The sequence below is a fragment of the Tiliqua scincoides genome, chromosome 2 (assembly GCF_035046505.1).
Source record: "Tiliqua scincoides isolate rTilSci1 chromosome 2, rTilSci1.hap2, whole genome shotgun sequence".
NCBI classification, from domain to species: domain Eukaryota; kingdom Metazoa; phylum Chordata; class Lepidosauria; order Squamata; family Scincidae; genus Tiliqua; species Tiliqua scincoides.
In genome coordinates, this window is record NC_089822.1 from 220,514,549 (window position 1) to 220,541,558 (window position 27,010).

The 27,010-nt window shown below is 43.1% G+C and overlaps 1 protein-coding gene across 3 annotated transcripts in view; it reads left to right on the top strand.

Annotated features, from left to right (window-relative positions):
- FLNB (filamin B) overlaps positions 1 to 23,954 on the top strand; it is a 98,533-nt gene extending 74,579 nt beyond the window's left edge. For all 3 annotated transcript variants that reach the window (XM_066618025.1, XM_066618023.1, XM_066618024.1), the window contains 14 exons: positions 1,747 to 1,875; positions 2,852 to 3,025; positions 3,787 to 3,945; positions 4,269 to 4,472; positions 5,820 to 5,972; positions 6,429 to 6,551; positions 8,222 to 8,488; positions 9,477 to 9,614; positions 9,721 to 9,836; positions 11,979 to 12,111; positions 13,269 to 13,445; positions 21,031 to 21,249; positions 21,676 to 21,879; positions 22,311 to 23,954. In XM_066618025.1, coding sequence (XP_066474122.1) covers positions 1,747 to 1,875; positions 2,852 to 3,025; positions 3,787 to 3,945; positions 4,269 to 4,472; positions 5,820 to 5,972; positions 6,429 to 6,551; positions 8,222 to 8,488; positions 9,477 to 9,614; positions 9,721 to 9,836; positions 11,979 to 12,111; positions 13,269 to 13,445; positions 21,031 to 21,249; positions 21,676 to 21,879; positions 22,311 to 22,498 — 2,384 coding nt within the window. In that variant the 3' untranslated portion in view covers positions 22,499 to 23,954. The remainder of the gene's footprint in view (positions 1 to 1,746; positions 1,876 to 2,851; positions 3,026 to 3,786; positions 3,946 to 4,268; positions 4,473 to 5,819; positions 5,973 to 6,428; positions 6,552 to 8,221; positions 8,489 to 9,476; positions 9,615 to 9,720; positions 9,837 to 11,978; positions 12,112 to 13,268; positions 13,446 to 21,030; positions 21,250 to 21,675; positions 21,880 to 22,310) is intronic.
- Positions 23,955 to 27,010: the final 3,056 nt, after the last annotated feature.

The window sequence follows — 27,010 nt, forward strand, 5'->3', positions numbered from 1 at the left end:
TGGTTCCCAGAGAGAATGAAGTGGCTTGAAGCTGCTCCGCACTCCTCGGTGGCGCAAGTCCGAGGAGACCCATAGGGGAAAGGACGACTTTCCCAGAGGTAAGGGGAAAAGTTGCCCCTTGCTCTGGCTGAGCTGCTTTTGGCCCCTATCCTGCACTGAATACAGCGCAAGCCTCCTGGCTTTCCTGTTCCAGTGCAGGATAGGATTGCACTCTTTGTCTTGGGCTATGTGGGGTTTGCTAATGAATGCTTAGAATTGACAGTAAATGTTTTCAGTTTGGTGTGGGGAGGAGAAATAATACCCAGGAGTATATATTGTGCATGCGAATACTTGTAGCTTACTGACGCCTAGAATCCTTCTTGAGTTTTGTTTCCATATTTTTATGAGCTCAGGGTGGTGTACATAGTGGCTCCCCTCCTTTTTGTCCTGACAACCACCCTGTGAGATAGATGAGCCTGAGAGATAATGACTGACTTGGGGCCACTGTGGGACATATTTAGTGGCTTCCCATGCTTCTGGTCTGCCAATTGGGCAGAGGCATGCAGTGCGCTGGGAAAGGTTGGCAGCCATGATCCTTACCAGTCATGACATTGACTGGTGTCTGTTGATTAAGAGATGAAATACAGGGACCTTGTGTTGTACATGTTTGACTTAGACATTTTTGGAAGAATTTTCTTTATACCAAAACACTAATTTACACTCGAAAATTTTTGTAATGAAGTGTTTTCAATTTACCAATTTTTGAGATGCATGCTGCTTTTCAAAAACACAATCGCTATGTCAAATGAAAGCCACTCTTCATATCTGCAGTATGAACAGGAGTATTTGTTTCCTGAAATTGGACATATTCGGATAATGCCAGGTTAGTTTACAGCCTCAACTGATGGATGGGGACACATTCAGCAGCTGAGCTTTGATGCTGCTGCCAGAGCTAGAAATAGAAGTAACTGTTAGGGCCCAACCCACAAAAGCAATGTCTCTGAGATCACTCTTTAAAATGGTTTTGGCCTTTTTATGTGCTTAACCATAGTTTCTGTAGTGATCATCTGGCCAACTAAAATTTCATGATTGGCAGCAATGCCTTAGTTCTCTACTGAATATAAACTTAAGAATGTGAAACTAAAAATTGCATTTGCTTCCGCAATTGACCCCTGCCTCCATCCGCTTCCCTTTCTGTCTCCCTGATGTCAATTTCCAATTTCAGTTGGGGCAGAAACCTGTCTTACATTTATTTTACTCTGTGTACAACACCAAGTACATTAATGGTGCTATACCAAAATTGGTGGAAGGTAAGTTCATGGCTTGGGCCTTGAAAACAAAGGAGTGTATAGTATTGCAAGACTAAAAGGCAAGGCCAGAGCTTTAGAATAGGTTCACGAGGTTGTATTTTATGCTTTTCCCAAGAACCAGGGAATAGATAGATGTCTAACCGAGATGTTAAAACTCTGCCTAGAAGAACACTGAAATAAAGACAAAATTACTAAAACTGATCAGGTTAATAAGCATATCAAAAGGCATCTGCCAAACAGTTTTCCTATCATGGTTGCTGTGTTCATATAGATCAGCATACAAGTATCTCCAGGACATACGTAATGCTAAAGGGAATATGAAGGTGAATACTAGTGAAAGACCTTGGTGAATAAGCACACTTTATGTTGCATGCCTATTTGGAGAGACTTTGCAGTAACATAGTATTCAGATATTGAAGTGTGGCAAGTGTGCTAGTTTGTTCCTTATTCTCTGCAGAGAGTCCCCTTCAGTTCTATGTGAACTACCCAAACAGTGGAAATGTGACTGCTTATGGACCTGGTCTTGTCTATGGTGTGGCAAACAAGCCAGCAACCTTTACCATAGTCACAGAAGATGCTGGTGAGGGTAAGTGGTTAGCTTACTGTTCTTAAATGAGTTTACATGAAAGCAAGTCCCACCTGATTTTTGACACAACGTGGCTTTCAAGGAACACGCTTAGGACCCTAGTCTTTAGTTAAACAGACTGAGGTGAATGAAAGAACTCATGAGTTTCTGTTTCATTTTTTCACTAAGTGAAGTTAGTGAGAATGTTCCTCTGGTATGAACATAGTGGCACACAATTGAACAACGTGTATCTTCTAACAGGATTGGGCTGAATTTTTATAGGATTTTGCAGGTTACTTGGTACATTATAACTGCATCATCTCTGCTCTCCAGTTATAGGATGAGCTTTGTCCAAAGTCACAGCTTTATAGTTGAGCTGGAATTTTCTGTCATCCAAATTGGCCGTAGATGGCAGTTTTTTTGCCTACCCCATAATGGTGAGGGAGGGAAAGTATATTCAGTAGGTTTCATGCATAAAAAATTGGTCACTATGTTTAATAAAATGGCACAAGTTAAACCCATTTACAGTCTGGTATCTTTACTGGGGTGTGTGAGTGTAAATAGAATGCTAGATGCAGGGAGGTGGTAGCAAGATGCAAGAGTCTTGTGGTCTTGTGTGTGCTCCCTGAGGCATCTGGTGGGCTGCTGTGAGATACAGGAAACTGGACTAGATGGGCCCTGGACCTGATTCAGCAGGGCTCTTCTTACGTTCTTATTTGTCCAGGGACTCTGTTGTCCAACTACAGCACTCTAAAACACTGCACTGTGCCCTAATATGAATGCTACTCCAAAGTCAGTTTGGCAGACTTGAGTTCACACTAATGACCGTTTTGAAGATAATATCTTTTTCCTATGCAAGTTAAGATTTCATAAGAAGTTTGGAAGGGTCCTATATGTCTGGAAGGCAAAAATCTGAATTGGCCAAACTTGATTTCAGCCAGTCTCTCAAATATAAGTTGAAAAATATTTGTTTTTCTCCACCCCACCCCCATGATAGGTGGCTTGGACTTGGCAATTGAAGGGCCCTCAAAAGCAGAGATCAGTTGCATTGATAACAAGGATGGCACTTGCACAGTCACTTATCTGCCAACACTTCCAGGAAACTACAGCATCTTGGTCAAGTACAATGACAAGCACATCCCAGGAAGCCCATTTGCTGCCAAAATTACAGGTATTGAGCACCTAAAATGGAATTGTTGTGAATAAAATGGACTTTTTTGCCATCTGACACATTTCATACATTAAAGCAGTGATTTTCAACCTTTCTCATCTCAGGACGCACTGGCAAGGCACTAAAATGGTCAAGGCACACCTTGTTTTTTGACAATTGACAAGGCACACTGTACTGTCAATGGTGGGGTCACATCCCCCGATAGCCCTACTAATAAATGACCCTCTCCCAAATTCCCGTGACACACCTTGGGACCATTTGTGGCACACCAGTGTGCCATGGCACAGTGGTTGAAAATGGCTGCATTAAAGACTAATCTCTCATGCCAGGATGCTCAGTGTAGGTTGTTTGTCTTTGTAAAGTCAAATTGTTGGTAGTTTGGTTTTATGGCATATTGAATGACTTAACCTATATTTTATTATGCCAGTAACTTCAAAATTTAGACTGCGTTTTTGCAGTGATTAATACACAAGCTGGGAGAACTAGGCTTTTCTTGCAGGATGTTTAGGCAAGAATTGTCCACTTCTTGCTCATCTATGGGGGGTGTTTCTCAAAGCCAAGGTTTTCATCAGGCAACTACTAAAATAGAATTTTGTGGCTTACAAGCAGATATCCATATCTTCTGTTTCATGTTTATGCTTGCTCTTCAGTTTAAAACAAACTCTTGTAAATGGCTTGCCCAAAATGGGAAGAACCATTAGGAATTAATGATTGCAAAGCTGTTACCTACCGTGTTAACAGGGAATCTTCTTTTTATAAAGATGACAGTAGGAGGTGTTCCCAAGTTAAGCTTGGCTCTGCTGCAGACTTCTTGTTGGACATTAATGAGACCGATCTTAGCCTCTTGACAGCCAGTATTAAAGCCCCGTCTGGCCGTGATGAACCTTGCCTTCTGAAAAGGCTTCCGAATAACCACATTGGTAAGTCTTAATTTAGGCTTTCTAGGGAGACCACTGTATTGCTGCCTCTGACTATGCAGTAGCTTGTAAAAATTGGCAGGGTTCTGACAGTTGTGTAGTCTCTGAATTGACATGAACCGGCAGCCTTTGGTTAGGTTAGGCTAATAATTGAAGACTATTAAATTATGTGAATTGCTTAATATTTTGAGAGAGCACTGATGTTCTTAACCTCTAATACCAGTTATCTTTATGATCAGTACTGTAATGGCTTCAGTGTTTGGGGAAAGAGTTAATAAGTTGCTGTGTTTGATAACCTTAGAAACCATTCGATTTTTATCCTGCAGGTATCTCATTCATTCCAAGAGAGGTGGGAGAGCACTTGGTCAGTATCATGAAGAATGGCAGTCATGTGCCCAACAGCCCAGTGTCCATTATGGTGGTTGAATCTGAAATTGGCGATGCCAGTAGAGCAAGAGTATCAGGACGCGGCTTGGTAGAAGGACGCACATTTGAAATGTGTGACTTCATTGTGGATACAAGGCATGCAGGTCAGTACAGAATCTCTTGTTTGCAGTCATTTGAAGTAGTTTCCAGTGTAGGTGATGACTTGTTCCTTCATGTTGTGTCACTTTTAAAGAATCTAGTCAAATATGTTGCTTCTGGGTGCCCAGATAGTGTTGCCCTTCCATCTTATGACAAATACACTGCATCAATTTAATGTTTGTATTGTAGTTCCAGTAATTGCAAATGGCTAAATGTTGTGCATGGACTCTTAAATCTTGCATGTTTACACTGTCAGTTGCAGAGCAGGTATATAGAATATGTAGTACCTTTTTTTATATTTACCATGGTAGAGACAGAATAATTTGAATCGTTTCAGTCTAATTTGTAGGTTGAATTCATAGGCAAAAAATCAAAACTTTAGATATAGGCTGATGGGTTCTGAGCTGTCTGTGACAGATCAGGAGAGAGATCTTGGGGTGGTGGTGGACAGGTCGATGAAAGTGTCGACGCAATGTGCGGTGGCAGTGAAAAAGGCCAATTCTATGCTTGGGATCATTAGGAACGGTATTGAGAACAAAACGGCTAGTATTATAATGCCGTTGTACAAATCGATGGTAAGGCCACACCTGGAGTATTGTGTCCAGTTCTGGTCGCCGCATCTCAAAAAAGACATAGTGGAAATGGAAAAGGTGCAAAAAAGAGTGACTAAGATGATTACGGGGCTGGGGCACCTAATGAGGAAAGGCTACGGCGTTTGGGCCTCTTCAGCCTAGAAAAGAGACGCCTGAGGGGGGACATGATTGAGACATACAAAATTATGCAGGGGATGGACAGAGTGGATAGGGAGATGCTCTTTACACTCTCACATAATACCAGAACCAGGGGACATCCACTAAAATTGAGTTTTGGGCGGGTTAGGACAGACAAAAGAAAATATTTCTTTACTCAGCGTGTGGTCGGTCTGTGGAACTCCTTGCCACAGGATGTGGTGGTGGCATCTAGCCTAGATGCCTTTAAAAGGGGATTGGACAAGTTTCTGGAGGAAAAATCCATTATGGGGTACAAGCCATGATGTGTATGCGCAACCTCCTGATTTTAGAAATGGGTTATGTCAGAATGCCAGATGCAAGGGAGGGCACCAGGATGAGGTCTCTTGTTATCTGGTGTGCTCCCTGGGGCATTTGGTGGGCCGCTGTGAGATACAGGAAGCTGGACTAGATGGGCCTATGGCCTGATCCAGTGGGGCTGTTCTTATGTTCTTATAAGTTTTGCATCATGGCCAGAAAGTCTGGTAAGATGCAGAGTGCTGAAATAATTAGTTAACAGGTCATGTTTAAATTTGAAAGGCAGCACTCTTTGAACCATCCAAACATTTGGCTCCTTTCATCTAGGTTATGGTGGGATATCGCTGGCAGTTGAAGGACCTAGCAAAGTGGATATCCAGACAGAAGATCTAGAGGATGGAACATGCAGAGTATCATACTTCCCAACCGTGCCTGGTGTTTACATAGTGTCAACTAAGTTTGCTGATGAGCATATCCCTGGTAAGAGAAGCTATATAATCAATTGCTGTTCTATCTGTTCACTCCAAGTGAACCTTTATAGTGCATTCCAAATTTCCTATCAGGATCTTAATATTTTGAGCATAAGTGGAATATACAGTTCATTTCATAAACTCCTGATCACCTTGTCATGCTGCTTTGAATAAATGCATTTCCTGCAGCATAACACTTGCGCTTCAAGTTTGAGTTGGCAAAAAGATTACTGATACGACATAAAACTGATTTTAGCAAGCTGGTAAGCTGACTGTTTGGTTTTCTTCTAGTTAACACATTTACTTCAAATTGCAGTGGCTTGACTGTTCTTGATAGTAGCCGATTTATGAAAATGGCATTTTGCATCCTGTTTTGTGTTGACACTTACAGGCTGGAAGGGTTTTGTTTAAATTTGTCTGTTCTGGTAGGTTTAATCTAATGTGATCTTGTCTATACTAATTAAAGGAAGTCCATTTACTGTGAAAATAAGTGGTGAAGGAAGGGTAAAGGAAAGCATCACAAGAACCAGGCGGGCCCCATCAGTGGCAACTGTTGGAAGCTTGTGTGATCTTAACTTAAAAATCCCAGGTGAGTTCAGGCCTTTTGGCATAGTCTTGCTACAGGTTCCTTTAACTCTGCTCCAGCTCTTTTGAAATGCACATAATAAATTCTTTAGTCTTCTAAGCCTTCTGTGCAGCCTATTTAAAAACAAATGTTCCCTGGAGACTTTGAGACCAGGGAAGGCATTCTTGCATATGCCAATGCTTCCAGTTTAGATTGCTTCCAGCCCCTTGTAAATCTTTCTGATTTACATGGGATGGGGAAGCGTTTCAGTTTGGAAATGGAGAAATTACCATAAACCAAACTTGTCTAAAGCTACCACTGAGTCCCTTGGTATAGAGTTGGCTTCAAATCCAGCTTTACCAAGTCCTTGTATTAATATTTCTGACAGTTGCAGTAAGGACTGCTCCTTGAGTTGCCCTCTGTAGACTTTTTGAGGAGTACAATTGCTGTTTTAGAGATCTGTATCATCCTATATTTATATAGGACTAATGAGGGTACCATAGACACAATGACTTCTTTGTCTCAAGTTTATTTTCAGCTACCTAAAATGTTTGCCTGCAATTGTGCAGTGTCAATAGTCCAACACACTTAGAGTGCATTCAGAAATATTCAGTGTACTTTTAGCAGGCTTCCTCTTCAGTTCTAATGCATGGTCCAATCTGTTTCTTTAACTTGCTCTGCTACTCTAAAGTTTTGGTCTTCCTTTCTCTTTTCTTTCTTTCTTCTACTATCTTGTAGTTACATGGTTCCAAATGGCCATATGTCTGGAGAGGCTATCCTATCTTTCACATCAGTTCATTCCCTTTTTCCTGTATGCTGAGCAGAAGGAAAACTGCCAGACTCAATTGAGAGAACTTTGGTGTCCTATTTTCACAGATAATTCAACTAGCATCAGAAGACAAAGTTTCCAGTGTGTCTGTTTTTGGAATATGCAGGAGTCTTGCATGTATGATTCTATAGGCATAGTGGGTATGTCTTTTTAGGATGTCCCAGGTCTGCATAGCATAGATTTTATGAAAGGATCTAAAGGCACAAGAAATGGCAAGTAAGCGAAGTGTATCTAGTCTGTAATGTCTATATGCAGAGAATGGTTATTTCAAAGAGGCCTGAGGTATAACTTTTGGTTTCTGCAGTTAGTCTTGTTAATACCATGCTAGATTTCTCCACTCTACCTGGGTCATAAGAGCCTTGCTGAAACAGACCAAGGGTCCAGCTAGTCCAGCTTCCTGTAACTTTCAGTCTATGGTCCTAGGGCAGCAACATACCTGTATCCTGTTGCCACTGCCTTGCAACTGGCATTCAAAAATAGGCTACCTCTAAAATCTGGTGGTTGCATGCAGTCACTGTGACTTGTGATGGATTTTTCCTGTATCTTTTATAAACTTTTTAAGCTTTAAAAGTAAACCAGCTTTTAAAGGCATCTAGGCCAGGTACCACACAGTATCCTGTGGCCAAGAGTTACAGAGTAACACACTGGGTAAATATTTGCCAATTCTAACTCTCCTACCAATTTTAGTCAATATCCCCTAGTTCTGGTGTTGCGTAAGAAGGAAAATTTCTGTCTTAGTATAAGGGGATTCTCGGAGCCATGGAAGTGAATGGAACTTACACTCAGTGTTTGGTATTCTTTGACACCAGTCTAACATGTTCAAAATTAAATGTCTCCCCACTGACACTGGATTTCTTCCTTTTAGAAATTGATATTGGTGACATGTCTGCCCGTGTAAGTAGCCCATCAGGGAGGATTACAGATGCAGAAATAGTAGAGCATGATAAAAACACATACTGTGTTCGCTTTGTACCGCAAGAAATGGGTGTCCATACTGTTGATGTGAAATACAGAGGTCAACATGTGCCAGGCAGTCCATTCCAGTTCACTGTTGGGCCACTTGGTGAAGGAGGAGCTGACAAGGTCAGAGCTGGTGGTCCAGGACTTGAAAGAGCAGAAGCAGGTGTACCAGGTAAGAATTCCTTGAAGTTTAAGATTCATCTGGGTGCCTGCCGTACAGGCATTCCCTGACTTAAGGTTTCCATTCCAGATCCTGTTATGTAAGTTGAGTTTTACGTAAGTTAGGACCAGGCTGTGAAAGAGGTGCCAAATATGTTGTGCTCTGTAAGCTGAGATTGTTCCAAGCCCTGTATTTCATCAAGAGCCTAGCACACTTTAAAACTAACCTTGTACGGTTGGTTCTTGCTAACTGAATTTGCTACCCACAGTTCTTCTTATCCGTAGGAAGCAGAATTGCCAGCTACTTCATGATTCATGAGCTGTTTTGGGCTATTTACAGTCTTCCGGGCACTTGCTGGCATTTTTGAAGCTTCCCATGGTGGTTTTAAAGGACACTGCGCTAGTTGCAGGTGCCATTTTGATGGACTCTGCTGCCTTGCTAAGGGTGTCTGCTACTGGCAGTTAAGTTTAGCAGCAAGTTGCCTGCTGGCACTCCCCCCCCACTCCATTGAACCATAGGATCAGTGATCCAGTAATTATGAATTCAGTATCTGCTGTCATTTCCAGGAACCTAACTCTAACAAGAACTGACTACAATTCAGGCTCAAATCTTGGTGATTGCTGGTCTATTGAAACATATGTGAAATGGTCTAACAAGATACCCCAGATCATTCGGGAGGCAAACATCTTACAAGAGGCATTTCCTCCTTGTGTAGGAAGAATGCTTTTCTAAGATGCTTGCTTTGATCCATTCATGATCTGAAGCAAATGGCACACTTTGCTTTTTAGGACTAAACTGCATGCCAATTTTGTTTATTTAATAGTTAAAGTAATCCTAACAGATTAAACTGTAACTAGCCTTGTTTGTAACCAAATTAATTCCATTGGAATATGTTTTGGGAGCACAGTCACAGTACTGTACCGTGCTTGCTTGCCTATAGATAAGGGGGTTTGGAGGGTCATATGCTTTTTTCTGATCTTGTCTCTTGGTTGACCAACAGCTGAGTTCAGTATATGGACCAGAGAAGCAGGTGCCGGGGGACTTTCCATTGCAGTAGAAGGACCAAGTAAGGCAGAAATTGCTTTTGAAGACCATAAAGATGGATCTTGTGGTGTATCATACACTGCCCAAGAACCTGGTATGAAACTTTAATGTTAAATCACCTGGTACAGGAATGAAGCTAAGCTCCTGCAAACAGGACTTCTAAATGTCCAGTGTCCTTAGAAGTGTGTTTTGCCTTTCAGGTAACTACGAGGTGTCCATCAAATTCAACGATGAACATATACCAGAAAGTCCTTACCTGGTTCCTGTGATAGCTCCCTCAGACGATGCTCGTAGGCTCACTGTTATGAGCCTTCAGGTGAGACATAAGGAAACATCTGCATAACTTAACCACAAGCTGATTTCATCCTTGTTCTCAGGCTCTCATGTTTCACATGCTTACTAGCTACATTTCCTGGGTTGGGGAGGCTTTGTAAGCCAACAGGAACTCTTCAGATAGGGAACAACACTGGACAAGGCTCACCCTTGTTCTAGTACAATTAGCTCTGGTATTGGAATACTTGCACGGTGGCACTGAGTTAAAATTCTGCAAACTTTGACCTTTTATGTGCATTATGCTTGTTATGCAGTTAAAGCTCTTCAGCATAAAATCCTGATCAGCAACAAATATTGGCAACAGTAAAATACTGGCTTGCGAGAATTAGCACCTTCCTAGCTGCATCACTTCTACATGGGCAAAGCAGTGCAGAAAAGCACGAGCCTTTACTTAGGTGTTCCTTAAATGCACATGGGTGAACAAGTGGGGCCCTTGCAGTGAGCACAAAGCAGGAATTCACACTTGTAGAGGTGTTGCACAACCGCAAGTTTGTGTTTCATTTGGTTTCTAAACAGCCAAGAGCAGCAAGCTCCAGATTTGTAGGTGGGTATGTATATAGCCATCTGTCTTACTTGATGTTTGCATATAGCTTTAACGCAAGTAACACTTTAAAGTCAAACTTGAAACACCTTTTAATTTGGAGGGCAAGCTGACCTACATGTAGATTTTGCTGTACTTGGAGATAGCAGTATAAGCTAATTAAATTAGGGTTTGGTTAGATTTATACAGCTTTTCCAAATGTCTGCTCTTACATCACAAAGTACCAGCCCATAACTCTCTAGGTAAACCTCTGCTAAAACAAGGAGTTACAAGGACGTTAATTAGCTGCTGTGGTATTGATGTTTTTCTTGTGTTTCATTTAAAGACTCCTGACAGAATATATGTCAGCTGGCTTAAACCCTGGAGAGGGAAATAAAAACTGACTGGGGAAAGGGAATCAATGCACAGATACAATTTTTTTGTATTCTTAAACTTTCACTTCAATGTGCAATGTGTTGAGTTTTTGCTCAATTGCGGTTTATTTCTCTCTTGAGGGTAAAGCTATAAATGGAGTATCAGGTAAGTGATGTGCTTGGAAGCAAAGCTAAATACTATTAACCCCCGCAGTGATTGAATTTCACTGGGTGAAATACAGGGTGGTGCCTGTATCCCATATAACACCTGGGCATTCATGTTAGGTTTGGGTTCTTCTATTACTGAGAATCTCTGAGAGCATCCTATAGATGTATGCATACTTGTACAGAGAGCTGCAAACCCTGAACTAATGCAGATGCAATACTGCTCTTGGCAGTACATCAACATGTACAAATTTAGTTGGCAGAAACTTTTTTATTAGAACAACTTGGTATGTTTGCACAAAACTATTGCTGAATGTGCAGAAATGTGTGATCTTGCATATTGATCTTCATGTTAGCATTAGATGTATCAGAATGTACGGGATAGGGTGAAACCAACTTAAATGCAAGCTAGTGTTAAGGGTTTGCTATGTTAAGATTCCACCACCTGGTGCTCTCTGAAATGCCACACAAAATATTGCAGCACTTGCAACTCGTTTAAAGAAAATATCGGGATTACAATTTTTTCAGCAGAGTAACTCTTTCATGTAGGGCTGGCCCATCCATTAGGCCAACTGAAGCAGTTGCCTCAGGCAGCAGATAGGTTGGGGGCATCCATCTCTGTCTTCCTAGTTACCTCTACTGTTGCTCCTTCTCCTTCCACTCCCTAGATTGGAAAAGGAGTGGGGACAGAGAAGAAATATGGATGACAGAGTGGTAGGTTTAGAAATGCTGGAGAATGAGAGGAGCAGAGGCTGGCACATCATTGGGTAAAGGGCACAGGATTTGGCATGTTGCCTTAGGTATCGGGAGGTCTTGGCCAGCCTTGTTTCCATACACAGCAAGTAGGGGTACTCTAGTCCTGAGACATAACATTAAGAGAGATACGGTTGCAATGGGCATGATATGTCCTTTTCTCCACAGCAAACAAAATGCATGTTTACCGCTGTGTCTCTTGCTGTTTTTAAGGCAAAAGTTACAAAGATGCTTTCCGTCTTGTCAGTGTCTCTGCAGTCCTTGCCCGTTGGGTGTCAATATGAAAGTGATAATCTTAGTTTTGCATTCTTAGGAGTCTGGGTTGAAAGTTAATCAGCCAGCATCCTTCGCTATAAGGCTTAACGGGGCAAAGGGCAAGATAGATGCTAAAGTACATAGCCCAATAGGAGCTGTAGAAGAATGTCATGTATCTGAATTGGAACAAGGTAAGAATGCAAAGGGAACTTTTGCCAGTATTTCTTAAATATTAAAATGGCCAAATGTCCATTGAAACAAAACTATTGCATTAAGTTAGTTTTTTGTTTTGTACCTTATGGAAATACACCCAATGATGGCTAATAGTGTTTGGCCCAAAAGTGACACACTACCCCATATGAAAAAATGAAGACAGTACAAATGTTTATTTTAGCATGCCTTAAAAGCTGTTCATATTATGTGCATGTTTAATACTTGAAAAGTTGATTACAACTTTGCAACTATCCAATTTTACTTGTATGTATTCATATTGCCAGTTTTATGAGAAGTTCTTAGCAATGGAAAATGGTTTCTTGGCGGGGGAGCATAGCAGCAGAATTTTTGGGGAAATTCTGTTGTACAATGGAAGATTTTACTTACGGAGTAATTCTCATTTTGTTTTGCTGGGACTTGGCATAACACTTAACCAATCTTAGGAGGTATGGAGCCATAGTTCACTGGTAGAGCAAAGCTCCCACAATCAGTTCCTGTCTTCTGCAGACAGGGTTGGCAAATACCTTTGAGAGCTACTGTCAGTTGACAGATAATACTGAGCTAGATGGCCCAGCGGTCTGACTCAGTAAAAAGCAGCAGCTTATGTTCATAAGAGTGATTCAGAAACAGTAGTAGGTCTACTGTTGGACTCTAAAACTGTTCTGCAGTTCTAATGTATCTCTAGTGGAGTGTTGAAACTTAGCTGTCTATAGGTCAGATGAATAACCACTTCTCAGTAGATGGGTCTTGTATTGTTGCTGTCAGAAGAGTCACAAAGTTGACTTGCAATAAACTGAGACTGCATCATTAAGGACTAATGTAAATAACAGCTGTCATGTGGAGACTGTGAAACTTGCCCCATGTTAAGTCTTTCATAGAAGTATTACCTTTCCAAGTCTCATCCTGTGCTCTAGTATATTTTGTATCTCCTTTTTTTGAGCAAATATTTATTAAGTGAATCACCTACCTAAATGCTATTTGTTCTTCACATAGCAGTAGTCACATCTTAAATCTCCCTAAGTTAAGAGTGTACATTTTAACTGCTTTTGCAAGTCAGGGATGTTAGGATTTAGTGGTTAGTGGCAAGTTCTAAGCTGCTTTTAAAAGTGAATCTTTGCCTGCATGTGTGTTACAGATAGATATGCTGTTCGTTTCATTCCACGTGAAAATGGTATTCATTCCATTGATGTGAAGTTCAATGGGAGCCATGTTGTAGGCAGCCCATTCAAAGTTCGTGTTGGGGAACCCGGTCAGGCAGATAGCCCAGCACTTGTTACTGCCTATGGACCAGGCCTTGAGACTGGCATAACAGGTAACCCTTTTCTCTTGGGTCTTTGTAATAGAATTCTCATACTTCAGGATTCTTGGCTAGAAAGACTGCTTTCTATTCTGCTAGCTAAGAAATTGAGAACAGTGCCTGTTGAATTGTGCTAAGCTGGGGGGAGGTGGAGCTGGTATCCGGGAAACTGCAGAACTGAATATCATAGCCAACTTTGAACAATAAGACTCGTAACTGGTGTGCCAGTTGAGCAATGCCATTAAGCTGCTATTCAAGGACAAAAATACTTCAGAGCTTAGAGCCTACTAATCAACAGGGTACATAAAAATAGTGGAACTCCACTGGATTGAAATTTGGCAAATCAAGGGAGCATCAGCTGCCAGTTGACCAGCAGAGTACCTATAAGATCCAACTGAACAAACGGAATCTAGTTTTTTGTTTTCTCCGCTTTTGACTATTCTTCTGAATAGTTGACAGAAAAATGTATGAGGTATGAATTGTTTCACGAACACTTGCAGCAACAGGCCAATGGGCTGCTTTTCTGTTGGCATATTACAATGAAATTCTGTACGAATAGATGTGGTGCACCATTTTGCACTTGCACATCTCTGGTGGGAAGCATCACTTGAACAGTACCCAAAAGTGAATACAAAGTTGCCCTTTGTATTCTTGCCTTTGTGTCTTTTGACACCTTGGAAGTTGATGACATGCTCATGCTGCCAAATGCTAGTGAGAGGGCATTTTTAAAAATATTCAGTGTATTAAGTAGAATTTAAGTTGTGTTGAGGTGTTTGAAAATGGTGCTGGTTTACTTCTAAACCTATTGTGTTCAGTAAGACAAGGCAGTAATCCTATCTTACTCACTGGAAAAACACTCTAGTTGTGAGTGGCAGCATTGAGTACTGCTGAGGAAGGGTTTGTTCAAATTGAATATAAAATCTTGAGTTTGCAATATGAGTGGCTAGAACCGGAGGTATTTGTATTGGCAACCTTCAGTCTCGAAAGACTATGGTATCGCGCTCTGAAAGGTGGTTCTGGCACAGCGTCTAGTGTGGCTGAAAAGGCCAATCCGGGAGTGACAATCCCTTCCACACCGGGAGCAAGTGCAGTCTGTCCCTGGTCTGTCTCCCTGGCTATGGGCCTTCCTTCTTTGCCTCTTAGCCTCAGACTGTTGGCAAAGTGTCTCTTCAAACTGGGAAAGGCCATGCTGCACAGCCTGCCTCCAAGCGGGCCGCTCAGACGCCAGGGTTTCCCACTTGTTGAGGTCCATCCCTAAGGCCTTCAGATCCCTCTTGCAGATGTCCTTGTATCGCAGCTGTGGTCTACCTGTAGGGCGCTTTCCTTGCACGAGTTCTCCATAGAGGAGATCCTTTGGGATCCGGCCATCATCCATTCTCACGACATGACCAAGCCAACGCAGGCGTCTCTGTTTCAGCAGTGAATACATGCTAGGGATTCCAGCACGTTCCAGGACTGTGTTGTTTGGAACTTTGTCCTGCCAGGTGATACCGAGGATGCGTCGGAGGCAGCGCATGTGGAAAGCGCTCAGTTTCCTCTCCTGTTGTGAGCGAAGAGTCCATGACTCGCTGCAGTACAGAAGTGTACTCAGGACGCAAGCTCTGTAGACCTGGATCTTGGTATGTTCCGTCAGCTTCTTGTTGGACCAGACTCTCTTTGTGAGTCTGGAAAACGTGGTAGCTGCTTTACCGATGCGCTTGTTTAGCTCGGTATCGAGAGAATGTGTGTCGGAGATCGTTGAGCCAAGGTACACAAAGTCATGGACAACCTCCAGTTCATGCTCAGAGATTGTAATGCAGGGAGGTGAGTCCACATCCTGAACCATGACCTGTGTTTTCTTCAGGCTAATTGTCAGTCCAAAATCTTGGCAGGCCTTGCTAAAACGATCCATGAGCTGCTGGAGATCTTTGGCAGAGTGGGTAGTGACAGCTGCATCGTCGGCAAAGAGGAAGTCACGCAGACATTTCAGCTGGACTTTGGATTTTGCTCTCAGTCTGGAGAGGTTGAAGAGCTTTCCGTCTGATCTGGTCCGGAGATAGATGCCTTCTGTTGCAGTTCCAAAGGCCTGCTTCAGCAGGACAGCGAAGAAAATCCCAAACAAGGTTGGTGCAAGAACACAGCCCTGCTTCACTCCGCTTCGGATGTCAAAAGGGTCTGATGTGGAGCCATCGAAGACAACAGTGCCCTTCATGTCCTTGTGGAAAGATCTGATGATGCTGAGGAGCCTGGGTGGACATCCAATCTTGGGGAGAATCTTGAAGAGGCCGTCTCTGCTGACCAGGTCGAAAGCCTTTGTGAGATCTATGAAGGCTATAAAGAGTGGCTGTCGTTGTTCCCTGCATTTCTCCTGCAGTTGTCTAAGGGAGAATACCATATCAGTGGTGGACCTGTTGGCTCGGAATCCACACTGCGATTCTGGATAGACGCTCTCTGTAAGTACCTGGAGCCTCTTTAGTACAACTCGGGCAAACAGCTTTCCTACAACGCTAAGGAGAGAGATGCCGCGGTAGTTGTTGCAGTCACCCCTGTCACCTTTGTTCTTGTACAGCGTGATGATGTTTGCATCCCTCATGTCTTGAGGTACTCCACCTTCTCTCCAGCAGAGACAGAGGATTTCATGCAGCTCAGTGACGATGATCTCTTTGCAGCATTTTAGGACTTCAGCAGGGATGCTGTCTTTTCCAGGTGCCTTGCCAAAGGCAAGGGAGTCCAGGGCCACGTGAAGTTCTTCTAGGGTTGGTTCACTGTCAAGCTCTTCCAGCACAGGCAGGCACTCAATGTTGTTCAGTGCTTCTTCGGTGACTACATTTTCTCTGGAATATAGCTCAGAGTAGTGCTGCACCCAGCGTTCCATCTGCTGCGCCCGATCCTGGATGACCTCGCCTGTGGCAGACTTCAGAGGGGCAATTTTCTTCTGTGTTGGACCTAGGGCCTGCTTGATACCATCATACATCCCCTTGATGTTGCCCGTGTCAGCTGCTATCTGTATCTCGGAACAGAGCTGGAGCCAGTAGTCGTTAGCACATCTCCTGGCAGTCTGTTGGACTTTGCTGCGAGCAGTTCGGAGGACCTGCAGGTTGCGCTCACTGGGACAGGCCTTGTATGCTGCTTGAGCTCTCCTCTTTTCCTCAATGACTGGTGTCAACTCCTCAGAGTGGGCTTCAAACCAGTCTGCCGCCTTGTTGGTCTTCTTGCCGAATATGGACAAGGCGGTGTTGTAAACGGTATTCTTGAAATGTTCCCATCTGTTGGATGCGTTTGCGTCGGCCGGGCCTGGAAGAGATTCCTCAAGCGCTTGTGCAAATTCCTCCACTTTTCTCTGATCCCGGGTCTTGCTGGTATCAATGCGAGGTCTTCCTTCCTTTTTCGTGTGGTACAGTCGCTTTGTTTGCAGTTTCACTCTGCTGCACACCAGGGAGTGGTCAGTGTCGCAGGCAGCACCATGATAACTGCGTGTGATCTTGATGCTGGGAAGGCTGGAGCGTCTGGTGAGGATCAGGTCGAGCTGGTGCCAGTGCTTTGATCTTGGATGTCTCCAAGAGACTCTATGTTGGGGCTTTGTGTTGAAGAATGTGTTGCTGACACAGAGACCGTGATGACAGCAAAACTCTAGCAGGCGTTGGCCATTTTCGTTCATCCTCCCAGTGCCAAACTGACCTAAGCAAGTGGGCCATGAACTGTTATCAGCACCAACTCTAGCATTGAAATCGCCGAGGATGAACAATGGCTCTTTTACAGGGATTTTCTTGACAGTGGTGGCCAGGTCATCATAGAATTTGTCTTTGGCTTCTGCTGGAGACGACAGAGTCGGTGCATAAGCACTGATGAGAGTGATAGGTCCTGCTGATGACTGGAGCTGCAGGGACAAAATTCTTTCACTTCCCACAGTAGGTGGGATGATGGATTTCAGCAGGGTATTTCTGACCGCAAAGCCAACGCCATGTTCCCTGGTTTCGTTTGGTGGTTTTCCCTGCCAGAAAAATGAGAAATTTCTCTCCTTGACAGATCCGGAATCTGGCAGCCTCGTCTCTTGAAGGGCGACGATGTCCATCTGCAGTCTGCTCAGCTCCATGTCGATGACAGCTGTTTTGCGTGCGTCGTCTATTTCTTGCAGGTCATCAGAGAAGCCAGGTGTCATTGTCCTAACGTTCCAGGTGCCCAGCTTTAGGGCAGTAGTTTTCTGTTTTCTGTTGCATGGTGCAGAGTTGTCGATCCGCTTGTCGGTTTTCACCCTAAACCCCACGCACCCCATGAGGTTAACGGACCGTGGCGAGGCAACACCTTACTGGCTGGGGACTGCCCAGCTTAAGGCGGGCGGTAGCTGCCCAATGAGATGCAATGATCTCTCCCACCGTCGGAAGCAGCCCCTGGCGTCATGCTCTACGCCAATCGAGCAAAGACTTATAACCGGTAAACTGCTGCTTCCCGTGTTGTGCCGACGCCGTATGGCGAAGTTGGAGTGTCCTCTCCAGTGCGCGAAGCCTGGGTAAAGAAGGTATGGAGGATAGGCTGTTACCCATGCAGCAAATCCCCCCTCTCCACGTCGCTGGAATGGTCCAATGGAAAGGCAGAAGCCAATACGGTTGGTTCCAGCGGCGTCGCAGGAGTTGCCAGAACGTGACTGTGTTCAGCCATGAACTGCCTAAGGGACTCCGGCTCCTGATTTTGCCTCGAGGTTGACTCCTGAAGCCTTTTCCAGAACTGGATGTAGCCACAAGGCAGTGGAGGTTTGAGGTCAGAGTTTCCTTCTCTTAGATGAGCTGCCTTCCTAGGCTGACGAGTCCCATCTACCCGGTGGCTGTTTAGTCGCCTCTTACGACAAATACAGCCAAACTGAGGGCCTATTCTTAGCCCCCAGCCCCCAGCCCCCAGCCCCCAGGAGGCTAATGTACCTCCTGTTTTAGCAACTCATATTGCAAACTCAGGAATAAATGCAAGTTTCTGATACAGTTAATCAACTTGTTTCCTGCCAGGATGACTTTGTGACTGTCTGACAAATCCTTGGGGGCTAAGAATAGTAGTCAAATGTATCTTTTTCTGGTCCTTCCCAATGCATGTACCTTTTGACTGAAAGATGAATGCCATTCTACCCTTTCCTGCTCTAGGAGATGCTATGCCTCAGCTATTGGTAAAATAAACCCTCAAAGTAGCATTAAATTTTAGATTAAGGAGTACTTTGCACATGGTTTCTCTTGTGCTAAAACATACAGTGTTACTTGTTGAGTATGACAATCTGTACTTTAAATGCCAATAAAGGTTTATGAAATGAAAGATGACGATCTATACATTGGTTTCAAGTTCCACATACATCTTGGGGCTCTGACTACAACATCCAAGCACATCTGTGCACAGTAGAATGCATGCCTATTATTCTGAGTTTCACACTTACACTTTTGTTACAGACTGGGCAGTCAGTCCTTAAATCTTCAGCTTGGAAAGCCTGATCAACTCAGTCTGATTCTGAACTGAACATTTTGAAGAGGCTTTCATCCTTTCCCTCTGGATTTCCCTAGGGAAATAATTCATTGAGAGAAACTTTGGCAGCTCTGAATAATACTACCCCTTGTTCATAGATGCTCAACAAGGAATTGAGTAGGGAAGGCAAAGACTCACATACATATTCACACTATAAGAGGGTTTATGATGAATGGTGCTAAGGTTACCACACCATGCTATTGCTGTTAACTGTGTGAAATGAACTACAGGTTAATATAATATCCTTGGATTTTTCACCCACAATTTTATCTCAGTGATGAGAAGGGGCCTTTAAATTAAAGGAAAAAAGTCCTTTAATAGCCTCATTAATGCAAGAGGGCAGCTGGCTGACAATCCATCAATCATTCTCTCTCCAGGCACTTAGAACAGCTTCACTCCAAGGCAAGTGACCCCTCCCTTCCCCCTGCACATGTGAAAGAAAGATAATCACTGTGCATTCTTTCCCAGAGTTGTGATCTGGGTGAAGGGAGAGGTCGATGGCTCGGAGTGAAGCCTGTCTAACTAAGCGCCTGGAGAGAGACTGATGGATTGTCTGCCTAATGATTGTCTTACATCACACAGTTCAGCAAGGCTGTTTTTAAATTGCAGAGCAAAGGGACATTGTTTTTAATGGAGTTGCTTTAACGTGATTTTTGCCATCCATGTGAGCTCTGAGAACGGAACCCTCACGAATAACAAGGGTATATAACAATCTGTTTATGATCCTTGCCCATTATTCTCAAAAGGTGCATGTATAGGATTTGTAATGTGGAGTTGTAGCAATTTGTGGTCTTCCCCGCCTCTGCTTTTGTGACACATACTCCTCTCGTGGAGTATGTGACAGGTCCTCTCGTGGATTGAGAACTGGTTGGAGGCCAGGAAGCAGAGAGTGGGTGTCAATGGGCAATTTTCACAATGGAGAGAGGTGAAAAGCGGTGTGCCCCAAGGATCTGTCCTGGGACCGGTGCTTTTCAACCTCTTCATAAATGACCTGGAGACAGGGTTGAGCAGTGAAGTGGCTAAGTTTGCAGACGACACCAAACTTTTCCGAGTGGTGAAGACCAGAAGTGATTGTGAGGAGCTCCAGAAGGATCTCTCCAGACTGGCAGAATGGGCAGCAAAATGGCAGATGCGCTTCAATGTCAGTAAGTGTAAAGTCATGCACATTGGGGCAAAAAATCAAAACTTTAGATATAGGCTGATGGGTTCTGAGCTGTCTGTGACAGATCAGGAGAGAGATCTTGGGGTGGTGGTGGACAGGTCGATGAAAGTGTCGACCCAATGTGCGGCGGCAGTGAAGGCCAATTCTATGCTTGGGATCATTAGGAAGGGTATTGAGAACAAAACGGCTAATATTATAATGCCGTTGTACAAATCGATGGTAAGGCCACACCTGGAGTATTGTGTCCAGTTCTGGTCGCCGCATCTCAAAAAAGACATAGTGGAAATGGAAAAGGTGCAAAAGAGAGCGACTAAGCTGATTACGGGGCTGGGGCACCTTCCTTATGAGGAAAGGCTACGGCGTTTGGGCCTCTTCAGCCTAGAAAAGAGACGCTTGAGGGGGGACATGATTGAGACATACAAAATTATGCAGGGGATGGACAGAGTAGATAGGGAGATGCTCTTTACACTCTCACATAATACCAGAACCAGGGGACATCCACTAAAATTGAGTGTTGGGCGGGTTAGGACAGACAAAAGAAAATATTTCTTTACTCAGCGTGTGGTCGGTCTGTGGAACTCCTTGCCACAGGATGTGGTGCTGGCGTCTAGCCTAGACGCCTTTAAAAGGGGATTGGACGAGTTTCTGGAGGAAAAATCCATTATGGGGTACAAGCCATGATGTGTATGCGCAACCTCCTGATTTTAGGAATGGGTTAAGTCAGAATGCCAGATGTAGGGGAGAGCACCAGGACGAGGTCTCTTGTTATCTGGTGTGCTCCCTGGGGCATTTGGTGGGCCGCTGTGAGATACAGGAAGCTGGACTAGATGGGCCTATGGCCTGATCCAGTGGGGCTGTTCTTATGTTCTTATGTTCTTATACTTGGCAAATGTGACTGCTATCTGAAGTGCTAATTGCCACTTCGTATTTGAACCCATGTTTTTCTCCATTTTACATTTTCAGGATTACAATCAGCATTTACGATAGATACCACCAAAGCTGGCCCAGGTACCCTTGCTGTTACAATTGAGGGACCTTCAAAAGTGAAAATGGATTGCCAGGAAGCTCCAGAGGGTTACAACGTCATGTACACCCCTATGGCTCCAGGGAACTACTTAATTGGAATTAAATATGGAGGGCCTAATCACATAGTTGGTAGCCCATTCAAGGCAAAAGTGACAGGTAAGGCTAGTGTTTCTGTGTCTCCAGCATGTGTTTCTTAAGGCTGTCTTTGTGCTCATGGAGGAAGCGCCATCTGTGCAAGGAGGGGAGGGGTGGCTTGTCAGTTTCTCCTTTTGTTTACAACCCCCAGTATGTCAGCAGACATCTGGCAAGTGCAGTGAACTGCCAAAGCAAGGAGAGATGGGTAAAAATTGCTCTTCCTTTCTAGTACAAATCAAGCTGCTTAGTGAGTCTTAAAAGATATTAAGGCACAACCTGTATAATCATAGTTTGGCTCGGTGAAGTGGAGGTAGGAATTGCAAAGTGTAGGTGATGGAGAGCATTGCTATCTGGTGTTCGTTTCCTCTCATGGCTTAACATTTTGGGTGCATCCTGCCATTTATCTGCAGACTTGCTGTATGCTCAATTGCATCTTGCTGTCTTTAGGTCAGCGGCTGGTTAGCCCAGGTGTGTTAAATGAAACGTCCTCCATCATGGTGGAATCTGTGACCAGATCAACAACTGATACCTGTTACAGTGCCATTCCCAAGTCTTCATCTGATGCAAGTAAAGTTGTTTCCAGGGGTGCAGGGCTTTCAAGAGCTTTCATGGGCCAGAAGAACTCTTTCTCTGTGGATTGCAGCAAAGCAGGTAACATAACCAATATACAAAACTCCATCTGTGGGTTTATTGTTCTAATGATCAAACAGAAGCTGAAAAACTCATTTTGGAGGCCTTGGGTGGTAAAATTGGCAAACTACATACTAGCAAAATTGACTGAGAGTGGAGAAGTGGAACCCCACCATTGAATGGGGCAATAGTAAGACCAGCCATAAGGAGTGAATGAACAGTCTGTTAAGAGAAGCACTAGAACGTTGTCCTGTTGGAAGGGCTACTTAATGGATCTGCTTGGTGCTTTCTCTCTGCTGAAATTGCTTGCTATCGAAAAGCGTGTTGCTAGGGTGCCTATTTGTAGAGAACACCACTTGAATGACATCAAAAATAGTGGTATTTAGGTATGGGGTGTTTGTTGCTGATGTCAAATTCTTCTTTCACTAGTAGAATCTTCTGTTGTACCCTAGGTTCAAATATGTTGCTCGTTGGTGTCCATGGACCTACAACACCGTGTGAGGAAGTGTCTGTGAAACATTTGGGAAACCACCAGTACAATGTAACATATGTAATCAAGGAAAAGGGTGACTATATTCTAGCTGTAAAATGGGGTGAAGAACATATTCCTGGAAGCCCATTCCATGTTACCGTTCCATAAGATCATCTTGTGTCAACCCTTCTACTCTTCCGCAAGTGAAATTTACAATGCAATACTGTGAGCAAGCCTGTTGAGAGGGAAAATAACCTGTATACACACCACATTTTAATACATTCAAAATTAAGTTTTGTAACAATTTTTTTCTATTTTGAATTGAGCATCACATACATTGTAAATGTCCTTTCAAATGGTAACTTTCAGAATCAATACACAATCATGTAGTAGTGAAGGGCACGATCCTTCTCTGGATTTTAGAATTTTTACATGTTAAACTGGAATTTGTCATGGCTACTGACTTGTGATGGGTGTATTTAGACTGGGAACTTTTTTACGTTTAGCTGTAGAACATCACTTGGGCTGTTGCCAGTTCTGTAAAGAAATGAAGTAAAACTGGTACTTCTCCCACATGCCTTTGTATACTTGATTGACTTGTAATACCTAACAGTGCAAACTCAAAATAGTGCTAACAGCTAAAGAGTAAAACATCTTACAGATTACTTGGCTGTTTACATTTGCAGAAAGTGGAGATTGCTTTTTTTTTTTTTCTTCCTTGAAGGAAACCAAGTGGTATCTATCTGGTTCTGGAAGCTTTCATCACTAATTCTCTCTTCAGTTATGATGCTGGCTAGCTTTAACCATGATTGTTGACAGGAGGCTGATATTCTAGCAGGGATGCAACTGGCTGGATGTCTGAACTTGTCATCACTCTAGATACAACCTGCCATATATCTCAAGAGCTGCTTGTTTCTATATACTATGCTTTTGTGTAGATTGTATATTGTGATGGGAAAATGCTGCACTTCCCAGCAAATAGATCTTAGTCCATTAAAAGTTTCGCATTTGCGCTCCTGATAACTCCTGATAACAATTATGTGAAAACTAGTCTAGACTGATAATGGTTACTTCTGAGTGTTCTGCTAATTAAGCCACTTGAGAGAGAAGTTTAGTTCAAGGAGTTCTGTAAGGCTTATTCACTTCAATTTGCCTGCCTTTACTGCACAAGTGTTTATCCTTTCATTGTTCGGGATAAGGAAATGAGCACATAGCTGTTCTAGCTTTCAAAAGGCAAAAGGAATTTCAAAATACATTCCAAATGTTCATCTCGGTTACTACAAAGCTGCTGTGGCCTTTTAGTGGACATTTCTCAGAGCTTTAAATATACCTAACAGAATAAGAGATTTATTGGAAAACTTTCCTCTCTATTTAGGAAAAGATTTCTCCTTGGCCAGCTTTATTTTTGTAGTTTGTATATTAATGCACTAAGTCTAAGTACAGGTGGGGGGGATGAGAAAAGAAAGTAACGAGAGTTTTTTTTTACTGTGCTATTGCCTTAATGTGAAATGCTCACTACATTGTAAACTAAAGGAAAAGCAAAAGGAAACTGGAATAAATGCAAGATTGTAATATTGTATCTCATAACTTATTAAAACCATGAATGTTTGCTTCATGAAATAAATGCATGTTAAACCAACTGTGTTCAACTTTGTCATGTTTGTCTAGGGGTAATGCAATATGCTGTACCTGAACTTGAATTTCCTGTTCATGGTTTTCAATAGGAGCTGAAATCTAGAATAGTACAGCAAAATTCTGAACACTAGTGAGAGGTATTGAGAATGTATAAAATGACCATCTGATCTTACCATCTTTAATTAAAGCAGCAAGTGTGGTTTTCAGTCTGATCCTACGTGTTTAAAGTGGGAACACTTTTAACCCATTTCTGCTCAGCCCAAGGCGTACACATTTGATCCCTGTTGCATATATGCGACATTGGGTAGAAATAGCTTAAGTATGGGATACCACATCTGTCTAGGAGCCAGTTACAGTTTTTTCTTCGAACAGGGAAAGCAATCACTGAATTAGGGGAATTGGGGTTGCAATCCTATACACTTAGCTGGGAGTGAGTTTCATTAGACTTGGTGGGACTTCCGAGTAGTTGCATGGACGCTGTAGATTTTAAAATAATGCAACCCCTGTTTGGGTATTTTAGCTATCAAACATTGCCCATGTGTATGGCTCTGTCCAGTTCTACTCTGAATCAGTAGCCATTTTTTTTGGCTATTCCAGTGCTACTTCTGTACCTGAAAGGCACTGAAGATGGTTGTGCTTGAAGTATTTTTCTCTTGTGGATTTTTCCCTTTTTTCTCCTCCCTCAGGGAAATGAAAGGGCCAATACTGATTGCAATGTAGTGCTCAAACAGGCTGTGAAAATTCAAATGGATCATCCTTTGTTGTAAAATAGTGAACAAGCTACAAGCCCATCCATCTTTAATGTCAATTGCAAAGGTTCTAGAACTGCAGCCATGTATAGTTTCTTGAGAGTAAGCCCCACACACAAAGGGGCTTGCTTCTGAGTAGACATACCTAGGATTGTGCAAATGTACTATTGATCTGAATTTTTCAAGTATTAAATGGTAATTGAGTACTAGATGCTAGCAGTTCTAGAAACAGGTGCTCAGTTCAGTTAATGTGAACACACACCAACTGCTGTAGTCAAACTAAACTATTACCTGGCTGGCTCAAACTTCAGCTATGAACTCAGTGGAGGTGTTGTTAGACTTGGCCTTTCACCTACAACATGGTTACAATGCAGGCTTACCTATTGGCAAGAAGTTGTATAGTATAGTGGATGACAGCTGCAGACTGTGACATTCCTGTTTGAACTCATGGCAGAAGCAAGATTCAGTCAGTGGCCTTAAGCAAGCCACTCTTGACCTTGGCTATAAAATGGAGGTACTTACCTTATAGAGGGATGTTGAGGATTACACTAAAACAGTGGTTTTCAAAGCCACTGCAGTAGATTACTTTCAAAGGTGGAGAGTTTGAGCCACTGTAAGTGCTTGTGGGGGTGGGGGAAGGCAGCAGTGAGATCTCCAGGATGCTTTAGAGGAAGCAGAGCAATTGCTCTGCTTTTACTTTCGCAGCTGTGGGGAGCCCTGCAGAAGGTTGCTACAGGAAGCTTGGGTAAGTGCACCCAAGCCCCTGCAGCCCCCAAGTGGTGTGATCCTGGGGATCACGCCACTGCCTCCTCCCTTCCTCTAGGCTACCCGTGCCCCTTAAGGGGGCAGAGGCCAGGGCCCCTCAGGCTGGGGAGTCGTGACGCCCCAGTTTTAAAAGCCCTGCACTAAGATAATGCATAGGCAATACAAATGTTAAATATTGCCTCCTAAAACAAATTGATACTGAATGAAGTATTAAGCCCTTGAAAGAGCAATAGAATAATTAAGTATGAAATAACATGTGCAAGTATGGTGGCACTGTTGTGAGCTTGTGGTGTTCACAATAACATACTATGATGGACTACCACAGCTATCTGACTTCACCCCAGAGACCACTGTGGCAGGTGCAGTTGAATACTAGAAGCCCAAACTGCAAGTATGGCCATGATAGGTACTTGAAAGAAGATGGTGCAGAGCTGGGAGAAAGTTTCACACATTCTGTACTGGGCAGAAAAACATTAAAGCTTATGTATTTAGAACTTGCCATAGTGTCACAATGAGTGTACATCATAGCTATTGCCTGCATTTTGGAACAATGCGTTAACTTCCTAGTGTCTTCTTTTTCCAAAGGGTGTGTACTTGGAACTCTTTGTTCCTGACAATCTCTATTGCTGTCATGTGGTGGTGGAAGGCTTTGTATTGCCATGAAACATCCCTTTCCCTTTGATCTTGCAAGGATAAATGAGGAGAAAGATCTGCAATACTAGAGTCTTGCTTGTCTCTCAGTCACATTTGGGCTTGCGATGCAATATGGGGTAAACAAAGGCTCAAATTTTCATCGGCCATAGATTACTGCAGAGCTGTTTAGAGCAGCAGCCGTGACACACACAGTCAATGTGTGCACCATGGGCATTGATGGCTTTATAATCCCAGCAAGAAGTTAAAAAATTAACAGCAGGGAATTCATGTGCAGGCTGCTGCATAAAGGTAGTGCTCATGCTTGACATGCAGAGCGTCCTATGAGCAATCTTCAGAAAGGCAGAGAGCAATTCTTTTCTCTAAAATGCTGAAGAAATGTTGCTGTGCACTCTTGACAAATCTTGAGCCGAATTAAATCATCTAATAGCTCAATCTGGCTTAATAGGCTGTTGTGTTTTCCCATGGATGACTGGTTCTCAGATCAGGAGGGGAGTTAGTACAACTATGTACAGAAGTTTGGGTTGTGCTTGTGTTCCATTTCTCGATGAAACAGTTTTAGAATTTTGTGTACTTGACAAATTCATAATATTCTTCTCTAGTGGCTTCCTCACTGAGCACTCCCTGAAAGAAGCCTGGAGGCTTGGCATTTGTATCTCAATTTTTATGGCTCAACTCCAATGACTTTCCTATTTCTTTATGGGTGTGGTGGTTTGTACACTGTGATTAAAGAAACTATAAATGGTGCTATGGAGTTTCTGTGCAGCCGTCTGCTATCTCTCTACTTAAAAGATGTGTATGTCACCTTTCCTCTTAAACAGGAGTTTCCTCTTTCCTCTTAAACAGGAGCTGTAGTCCTGTATAGTTGCTTGGGAGAAAG